The sequence below is a fragment of the Sminthopsis crassicaudata genome, chromosome 1 (assembly GCF_048593235.1).
Source record: "Sminthopsis crassicaudata isolate SCR6 chromosome 1, ASM4859323v1, whole genome shotgun sequence".
NCBI classification, from domain to species: Eukaryota; Metazoa; Chordata; class Mammalia; order Dasyuromorphia; family Dasyuridae; genus Sminthopsis; species Sminthopsis crassicaudata.
In genome coordinates, this window is record NC_133617.1 from 469919243 (window position 1) to 469930018 (window position 10776).

Genomic DNA, 10776 nt, shown 5'->3' on the forward strand with positions numbered 1-10776 from the left:
ATTTTAGTGAATACAGGCCCTTTCTTTCTTCTTTTGAACTTCTATGGATTTATATCTAACTGGGTAATATATGGGTCTAAAGTTATAGACATTTTAGCCATTTCTTGGCATAATTCTAAAATGCTTTCTATAAGGATTGGACCAATTCACAGTAGTGTGCTAATTTTCCCATAACTCTTCCAACATTGACCATTCCTATCTTTTATGATTCTTCATAAAATTTGCTGCATTTGAAATGAAACCAAAGTTATTTTATATATATTTCTCTTACTATTGATTATGAGCAACTTCTCATAAGCTTATTCACATTATGAATTTATTTTTTAGAACTGCTTACACAGGTTTAACTTTTTAAGAATCATGTCTATGTGCTTAAGCAAAAGGTTACTGATCAAAGGAACCAGAATTGCTCTGTTTGACCAAAAACTTCTTTTGGGAGATTTTAAATGTATAGTTTGAAGGGATCTAGTCTCTTTCCTATAGAGTACACTAATTCACATAGGATTCCATAGTCTAACTCCCTCATTTTGCAAACAAGGATGCTAAGTGCCAGAAAAATTATGTGACTTGCCCAAGATTACACAGATAGTAAGGGATAGAAGTGAAATTTGAATCTAGATTCTCTGATTCCAAAGTTAACTTCTGATTTCCACTATAACAGACTTCCTTTCTTCCACAGCATGTGTGCTAGAAACAGAAGACTAGACTTAGTAATCTCTCAAAAGTCATTTTATTTTACAATGCTCTAGTTTCAAGAGATAACTACTTCCTAATAAAAATCTTTTATTCTGGGACTAAATATTCACACAGCAACAGTTTCAATTCTAGCTCTTGGTTACTATTTGTAAATTATTAAAAGAAAAAGATCACCAACAGAGAGGGGTAACTGTCCTGCTGAAACTTACTTGAATAAGTACTAATCTACCCAGCAAAAATGTATGTCAACATTTTAAAGTCTTGCCAAGGATATCCTTTCTTGAATTTTCATTGTGTATAATCAGGACAATGCTGAGAAAACAGCCTCTTGCAAACAGGGGGACTTTTACATTACTGGCGACCGTGCCCATATGGATGAAGATGGTTATTTCTGGTTTAAGGGAAGAGCTGATGATGTGATCAATTCTGCAAGGTAAAGATGTTGGTTGGTGTTTTTTTTTTCTCCTGGACCTCTGAATGTTAGGTATGATAATGGGCTGTGGGTAGAACACTGAGGTGATATCAGTTGAAAAAGTCCATTTTTCTTTTCAGTTACCGAATTGGACCCTTTGAAGTAGAAAGTGCCCTGTCAGAACATCCTGCTGTTGTTGAGGCAGCTGTAGTCAGCAGTCCAGACCCTATCAGGGGAGAGGTAATATAGCAAGTTCCATCTTGAGTCTCCATCAGAGATCTCCACAGGTGTAACACATGAATCATTTGGGTCAAGTGATGCACCAAGATATCTACTTGTCCCCAAGTAACTTTCACCCAATCCCAAATCTCTAGAGCATCAGTATGTGAAATTCTACCACTAGAGATTCATTTATTTGTTTTTTAGCCTCTAATTTTCCAAAAAAAACCATACGTCCACTCCAAAAACTTTTCCATGTTTTAACAATGATCATATAAAAAGTTTTTATGTAATCAACAATATTTTGTGGATTCCTTTAGCTTGCAATTGTGAATTTTCTTTAAAAACTAAATATACAAATATTTATTTAATACTAACTTTTTTACAATGCAGATTAATACTGCAACTGCCTATATTAAGATGACAATTCAGTAAGGAGATACAAAGGATATGCTGCACAAACAGAATGATATATTAATGATAAATAAGATACATTAAAAGAGCTGTGAAACTGAGTAGAAAATGTTCATAATTGACTGGGGGAACCATGAAAAATTCCATGAAGGAATTGAGATGAATTATGTTACATAAAGTCAGTCAATCTATAAACATTTAATAAAGATTCCTATGTGTCAGGCACTATGCTAAGCACTGGGAATACAAAGAAATTCCCTTCTTTCTAAGAGATCACATTCTAAAGGAATATCAGTTTGGCTTTTCAAAGTAGTCCTCTCCCAGAGGGATTCTTAATAGAGGATTTTTAAGCATTAATTGCCTCAAAAGTGGAAAAATATGGAAACAAGAAGGTCTTATAATATACATAGAATAGAATGTGAAAAGGAAGAGATAAAACAAGGGAATCAGATAAACTTTCTGTGTGGGCTGATGAGCATTTGGACATTTTTTAAAAGGCTGATTTAATGAACAGAAATTTAGAGTTTCATTTTCTTGGCAAGACAGGTGATGATCTTATGGATTGATTTTCCATACAGGTGGTAAAAGCTTTCATAGTTTTGAATCCAGATTTTATCAACCAAGATCCAGGGGCATTGACTAGGGATCTGCAAGAACATGTCAAAAGGTTAACAGCACCATATAAGTACCCCCGGAAGGTGAGTATCCTAGAGAATTAATACAACCATCTTCTGGAGATTGGGACAGGGGAGTTAATTACAGGTAAGGATTACCATACTCATAGCTAATGAAAAATTGAGGGAATATTTTTTAAGAGAGAGGGAAAGAGAAGAACAAGGGAAAGGAAAAGGGGGAGGGAAGGAAAATAGAAAACTCCATCTCTGACAAACCCAAGCAAAGCAAACATTTATAAATAAAGGCAATAGACCTGGTTCCAAGCAAGGTACTAGGCCTTCTCACACAGACTTGTTTTCAAAACTATCAATTTATATAGAGAGACAAGATATAAATATTAAAATGTAAATATCAATATGAGTTCAATACAAACATAAAACCATAATAAAATAGATGAGAACTGCCACGAGACAGATCCACAGCCAGATGAAATATATTTTTGCTAAGTTATTTCAGTCACATCAGATTCTTCATGACTTCAGTTGGAGGTTTCTTGGCAAAGATAATGGAATGTTTGTCATTTCTTTCTCCAGCTCATTTTAATAAGAAAACTGAGGCAAACAGGATTAGGTGACTTGCCCAGAGTACATAGCTAATAAGTGTCTGAAACCGGATTTCAGCTCATGGAGATGAGTCTTCCTGACTCCAGGCCCAGGACTCTCCCCACTGTGCTATCTAACTGCCCAAAAATATAGTCAAAGATTTTATTTTAATTTAATTTTTAATTTTTAAATTTTAGTTTATTTTATTTATGCTGATTTCATTTGGCATCTGAACTTCCCTTGTACAATGGGAATACTCAAAAGATAAAATCTGCTTTCCAAGATCCACAAGGATTGTGAGGGTAGGTTTGTGATTTAGCAGTATATAGAGAGTCAGAAAGTCAGGAAATCTTGGGCTCAAATTCCTTCTGTGATACTGTGCTACCAAGGCAAGTTACTTAACTCGATGATATAGTGTTGTTACCCAAATCTCCAAGACAATAAGTTGCAAGAGTTGCCTTCCAATATGCAAAGCAAAAGAGATTTCCACACTAGGAGTTTCCGCTCTAATGAAATCACAAATCTGTGTTGTATATTTTGTAAAACCCTGCCCAATGGTATAGTGATAATCAATCACTTAATATTCATTAGCCAGCCCTCTCTAGCATAATAACAAAAGCCTCTCAGATAGATTGTTTTATTTATTTTCACAAAGCACTCTCATCATCTCCTGGGATGGTAGGAGGTAGGACAAGGAGAATGATCTCTATTTTACATGTGACAAAATATTAACTGCTATTTATCTAGAAGTCTAATGTTTGCAAAAATGCACATGATTTCTCATTTGGTTGTCATAACAATGTTGAAGTTAAATATTAATAGAAACTGAAAGATGAGAGAAGTAATTTCAGAGGTTTATGGACTTAGATTTGGAAGGAACTTTCAAAGCAATTTCCTCTAACCCCCTCATTTCACAAATGAGGATCTTTTTATGTAACTTTTAAGTAACTTGGCAAAAGTCAAACAACTAATGAATAAAAAAGCTAGAATTTTATTTTTATTTTTTAATTATAGCTTTTTATTTTCAAATTATATACATGGAAAATTTTCAACATTCACTCCTACAAAACCTTGTGTTCTAATTTTTTTTCCCTTCCTTCTCCCTCCCTCCCCTCAGTCTTCAAGTGATCCAATATATGTTAAACATGTGCAATTCAAGAGGTAGGATTTTAAGCAGGGTTCTGAAGCTCCAAATCCAGCAATTCCACTTCACTAAGATTTTGCCATGATCACATACAATCTAGGACTACCTTTGAACCAACCTCTTTGTGTATTTGATTTAGTATAGTCTTCCTTTTAAAACACTATATTTCTTATAAAGTAAGTCATAAGCAACTCTGGAGCACCACTACACACCTCTGAGATTGGCTAAAATAACAAAAAAAAATTAATGATAAATGTTGGAAGGAATGTGGGAAAACTGGGATATTAATACATTGTTGGTGGAGTTGTGAACTGATCCAACCATTCTGGAGAGCAATTTGGAACTACGCCCAAAAGGCTACCAAACTGTGCATACTCTTTGATCCAGCAGTGTCTCTACTGGGCTTATATCCCAAAGAGGTCATAAAAAAGGGAAAAGGACACACATGTGCAAAAGTACAGCAGCTCTTTTTGTAGTGGCAAGAAACTGGAAACTGAGTGGATGCCCATCAGTTAGGAAATAGCTGAATAAGTTATGGTATATGAATGTTATGGAATATTATTGTTCTATAAAAAATGATCAGCAGGATGATTTCAAAAAGGTCTGGAGACTTATATGGACTGATGCTAAGTGAAGTGAGTAGAACCAAGAGAACATTGTACACAGCAACAAGATTATGTGATGATCAATTCTGATGGACTTGGCTTTTTTTAACAGTGAAGTAATTCAGATCAATTCCAATAGATCTGTGATGGAGAGAGTCATCTGCATCCAGAGAGAGGACTGTGGAAACTGAATATGCATCACAATATAGCATTTTTAGCTTTGGGTTTTTTTTTTTTTCTTTCTCATTTTTTCCCTTTTTGATCTAATTTTTCTTGTGCAGCATGATAAATATAGAAATATGTACAGAAGAATTATACATGGTTAACATATATTGGATTATTTGCTATCTAGGGGAGGGGATAGGGAAAGGAAGGGAGAAAAATTTGGAAAATGAGGTTTTCCAAGAGTCAATGATGAAAACTATTTTTGCATATGTTTTAAAACTAAAAAGCTACAAAAAAAGAAAAATAAATAAAGTAAGTCTCAGGCAGAATCACAATTAGGTCTAGAAAAGTGTCATGATTTCTAGGCCCCAAGTTCTTTCTCATACAGTTTAAGATTTATTTCTGTATCATAATGGTAGAATCAATGATTTTGAGATTAGTAGGTTAATGGGGCTAGAGGCTATGTAATATCCTTGCCCAGAATTTAGGTATTCATTCCCCCAATCTATAAATTGATTATTACCAGCATTTTTTCATATAAACATATAGACTAAAAAATAGATTTTACAAACAAAAGCCAAAATAATCTTCTATATGGTAAAATTTTGTGATCTTTTGATTTTGAAAACCTTCAACTCTTTGACATTTTCCCATCAATATAAGATGTGGTCAGGAGAACTCTTTCTAATTTAACAGGATTAGAGTGGTTTAACATAATCAAAAAATAGTTTAGTATATATCAAGCACTGAGCTAGGTGCTAGAGAGACAAGTATAAAGAATGAAACAATTCAAATCAAGAGATACTGTGGAAATACTATCAGTTACATTGTTCCCCAAAACCTTGCTTCTAGCTATTACTTGCCCCTCTCCTTCCCAAGTTGAATATTGAGCTCATTGAGCACAAGGAAACTAGAAATTTTCATTTATTTACTAATGGGAAATATTTTTATTGTTAATTAGGTGGAATTTGTCCAAGAGCTGCCAAAGACAGTCAGTGGGAAGATTCAAAGGAGCAAATTACGAAAGAAAGAGTGGAAAAACTAATGTGGAATCGAATGCATTCTTATTGGACTTTCTGCATTCCTTGGAGTGGCTTTGAGTTGATCTTCCCCTGGCCTTTACAGAAAGAATGTTTCAGAGATCTATTGAATGAAAAACCTCTTCTAGATCATGATTCAAGGACTCATCTTAGGAATGTACCCTTTGAATAGCCTGAGTGTGCATTGAGCTAATATCCAAAATAATAGGCAGCCAGTAACAATAATAGTTCACATGTAAGTGCTGCTCTGCTCTAGATTTTATAAATTGCTTTAGTCACAATAACTCTCTAATACATGGAATATAAAGATGAGTATTCCCATTCCCATATTATAGAAAAGGAAATGGGTTCTAAGAACTGGTCAGAATATTGTAACTTGGAGCAAATTCAACTGATAAAAGAGGGAAGATAGTTGGAGATGGGGACAGTGCATGAATTGATAACCAAGATAACAAGTCCAAATATGAGAATAGTCACAAGAGAGGAAGCTGTATCTCTCAAAAGTTCAAGTTAATCCATTTGAAAATAGTGGGGAAACCCACTAGTAGAGGAGAACCAAGACAATGGAAGTGGGAAATTCAAAGTCGCTGCATCATGGGATATGATAGGACCAGTAGAGAACTTTTGAGTCATGGTTCAGGTATAGCTGTCACTATGAGAAAAAGTATCCTCCATGTAGAAACAATACTAATTCAAACAAGATTAGAAGGGAAGTAACAAATTGAGAAAATATTTTTATAGTTAAAGGTTATGAAAAGGTCTCATTTCCAAGATATATAGAGGATTGATCCTAATTTATGAGAAATCAAACCATTCTCCAATTGATAAATGGTCAAAGGATATGAACAGACAATTCTCAGATGATGAAATTGAAACTACTTCCACTCATATGAAAGAGTGTTCCAAATCACTACTGATCAGAGAAATGCAAATTAAGACAACTCTGAGATACCACTACACACCTGTCAGATTGGCTAAGATGACAGGAACAAATAATGATGAATGTTGGAGGGGATGCGGGAAAACTGGGATACTGATACATTGTTGGTGGAGTTGTGAAAGAATCTGGTCATTTTGGAGAGCAATCTGGAACTATGCCCAAAAAGTTATCAAACTGTGCATACCCTTTGATCCAGCAATGCTACTATTGGGCTTATATCCCAAAGAAATACTGAGGAGGGGAAAGGGACCTGTGTGTGCCAAAATGTTTGTGGCAGCTTTTTTTGTAGTGGCTAGAAACTGGAAGATGAATGGATATCCATCAATTGGAGAATGGTTGGGTAAATTATGGTATATGAAGGTTATGGAATATTATTGCTCTGTAAGAAATGACCAGCAGGATGAATTCAGAAAGGCTTGGAGAGACTTACATGAGCTGATGCTGAGTGAAATGAGCAAAACCAGGACATCATTATACACTTCAACAACTATACTGTATGAAGACATATTCTGATGGAAGTGGATATCTTCAACATAAAGAAGATCCAACTCACTTCCAATGGATCAATGATGGACAGAAATAGCTACACCCAGAGAAGGAACACTGGGAACTAAATGTAAACTATTAGCACTACTGTCTTCCTACCCAGGTTACTTATACTTTCGGAATCCAATACTTAACGTGCAACAAGAAAATTGGATTCATACACATATATTATATCTAGGTTATGCTGTAACACATGTAAAATGTATGAGATTGCCTGTCATCTAGGGGAGGGAGTAGAGGGAGGGAGGGAGGGGGAAAATCTGCAAAAATGAATACAAGGGATAATGTTATAAAAAAAATTATTCATGCATATATACTGTCAAAAATGTATAATTATAAAATTAATAAAATAAAAAAAAGAAAGAAAAAGAATCCTCCATCCTCCTTTACAAAAAAAAAAAAAAAAAAAAAAAAAAAAAGCACAGTTATAATGTCAGTGCCCTAAAGAAGAGTGGTGTCAATGGATTCAAACCTAGGTTCAGTTCCAGTTTATGTTCTTTAATAAGAAAAACACAGGTCAAAGATTATAATTCTAGAACTGGAAGAGACCTCAGAATTCATCTAATCTAATCACTTTATTTTACAGTTGAGGAAACAAAATCAGGGAAATTGTGTTTTATGGGTGAGAGAAGTTCCCTTGTGAATAAATAAAACAATGATTGAGGTTTATGTAGCACTTTTCAAACCCTGTGTGGTGAGTACCACAAATATTTGTTATCCTTGAATTACGATGGTGAAACAGAAGTTAAATGATTTAAGCAGAGTCACATAGATAGCAAAGATTATATTCGAATTTAGATTTTTCTCATTCCAAAAATAACACTCTTTCCACTGCATCACTTACCTGTCTTATGAAGATAGTGCCTCCTGTTCTCAAAACACCAATATTAAGTCATAGCCCAGCACACAATAATATGGACGCCATATCTTTGTACTTCTGGCCAATAAATTAATTGCTTCTCATTTCAAAACTTTGGTTTTTTCCTCTCATATAGCATGATAAATAAGCTCCTAATTCATAGTATAGAATCTCAACTTTTTTCCATTTGTTTGATCTGTCTTCCTCCCTTTCTCCCACTTCTCTTTGGAAGTAAAAAATAAGACACCAGGTGCTGGAACTCTGTCTTCCCAGAAATCAGCCAGAGTCGGGATAATCAAAAGTCTTTATTCTTGGTCTTTTGAGGTCCCCGACAGGGGATTAGATCTAGCAATTTCCACCTCTCCTTCCTCTCTTTCCACTGCCAAGAGAATGCCTCAATTTCCTCCTCCTACTCCACCCACACAAGTCACTTTCCCTTCTTTGTCCACACCCACCAATCAAGTCACCACAGAATAGTTGGGGAGGGTCATCCTTCAAACATGTTAATAGAGAATTGTCCAATTGGCAATTAGTCTCACTCGCTCCATTATCCAAATGCATTTGCTCAGTTCTAGCCCTTTACAACCAGGAATGAGAGATGGAAGAAGACATGTGAAACAATGGTAAGGGGCTCTTTCTATTATAATCATCTTTTTCTCTGTGTGCTTATTCCCTACAGATCAACCTTGTTCTGATCTCACTTTTTTTCACTTGAAATCTTTACCCTCTAGCTCAATTGTGTCAAATTCAAATGCAAACAAGTGCACTAAATCATACATGGGCCATGCATTATGGGCCACATAGTGCTTTAGTTTTTGGATGTAATGTTATCTATGTTTTGTGGTTTATCTATACATTTTTATTAATTTTGTTATTTCCCAAATACATTTTAATCTGGTTCAGGCCGCCTGTGGGAGTATTGGGAACATATTTGACTGACCACTTGGTATTTAATGTCTCTACTCTAGGTCTGCTCTGCATTTACTTCCACCATTGAATCATCTGCTTCCTTTTATTCCCACTCTATCAATTGTAAACCTTTTCTCCTCCTATTCCTGAGTGCCTAAATGTTGCTGGGAGAAGTCAATCAATCAGACAGCCTATCCAAGCAACTACAAGTTTCCTAGAAGTTCCTGTTAACTAATCTCAAACAGCTCTCATTGCTGTATTGCCATGCTGTTCTTCCCTATTTCTATCATGTATCCCATAATAGTAGCTCTAAAAATTCATTGACCTAAACCCATGTCTCCTACAGTTTACTTAATCTTTCTCTCCTATTCTTTCTTTCCTTTCTCCTAGCCCTCTCTCCCTACTATTCCTTTCTCTCCACCTCTATTTCCCTCTTTCTTTTTCTTCCTTTCTCTTTTTCTACCTCCTCTTTTTCAATCATTTCCCCTACTCTCCTCTCCCCTTATTCTTTTTGTGTTTCTATCTATCTATCTCTCTATCTCTCTATCTGTCTGTCTGTGTCAGTCTCTGTTGTGTCTGTGTCTGCCTCTCTGTCTCTGTGTATGACTATCTGTCTCTTTCTATCTGTCTGCTTATCTCTGTATGTGTGTGTATGTATTTCTCTCACATGCACACATGCACACAAGTTATCTACTTTCCTAAGAAGATCTGAGTCATCTATTATGAGTTTCCTCAGCTTCAAAAATCTTCTCACTTTATACTTTCACACTGCTACTTTGCTCCAGTCTGTGAAGAACAAGCTATATTCTTGTCAAAGTTGACCTCTTTACTTAAAACCTTGATTTTTTCCTCTGCAATTTTTCCTGAAAGCTTATTCTTCTATTTAATGATTTCTTCTTTACTGCCTAAAATTGTATCCAGATCTCCCTATCTTTAAAAATCTTTTATTTGCTTATGCCATCTCCTTAAAGCTATCATCCACAGATACACAGAGAGATTAAAGGGGACCCTTTGCTGACACTGGCTATAAAGAGTATTGATTGGCAACTCTCTGACTCATAGGCAATTATAGGTCACAGTTCCAAGAAAGCTCGAATCCCTGGTGGCAAGTCACAAAAAAGCAGGAGTCCTAATCTCAGTTTCAAGACAAATAGGAGCACTATTGTATGTTTGGGCCCTTCCTGGGCAAAAATAAGAGGACAGACCATGAAAGCAGTGACCATACCTCTCCCAGGGTCATACCATGTAGAAAACACCAAAGGCTTGCATATCCCTAAAACTAGCTCTGAAAACAGTAGGAGAGAGAGAGAGAGAGAGAGAGAGAGAGAGAGAGAGAGAGAGAGAGAGAGAGAGAGAGAGAGAGAGAGAGAGAGAGAGAGAGAGAGAGAGAATTGAAGTTTGGATTAGTATCTCCCACTACCAGATGAGCAGAGCCCAAATTTAACATAAAGTTCAAAATGTAGGGAAATGAGAATACAGTAAAAAAAAAAAAAAAAAAAAAAAAAAAAAAAAAAAAAAGACCCAAAAAAGCTACTAAAGTGTGAGGGAAGACCAAGACCATAAGCTCAGAAGGAAACAACCGTATAAAATGTAAAAACAGCTACAAGCAA

At 35.4% G+C, this 10776-nt stretch overlaps 1 protein-coding gene across 1 annotated transcript in view; it reads left to right on the plus strand.

Annotated features, from left to right (window-relative positions):
• Positions 1-7624, plus strand: part of ACSM5 (acyl-CoA synthetase medium chain family member 5) — a 29794-nt gene extending 22170 nt beyond the window's left edge. Inside the window, exons 10-13 of the mRNA XM_074280949.1 lie at positions 1002-1129; positions 1249-1348; positions 2320-2439; positions 5850-7624. Coding sequence (XP_074137050.1) covers positions 1002-1129; positions 1249-1348; positions 2320-2439; positions 5850-5972 — 471 coding nt within the window. The 3' untranslated portion in view covers positions 5973-7624. The remainder of the gene's footprint in view (positions 1-1001; positions 1130-1248; positions 1349-2319; positions 2440-5849) is intronic.
• Positions 7625-10776: the final 3152 nt, after the last annotated feature.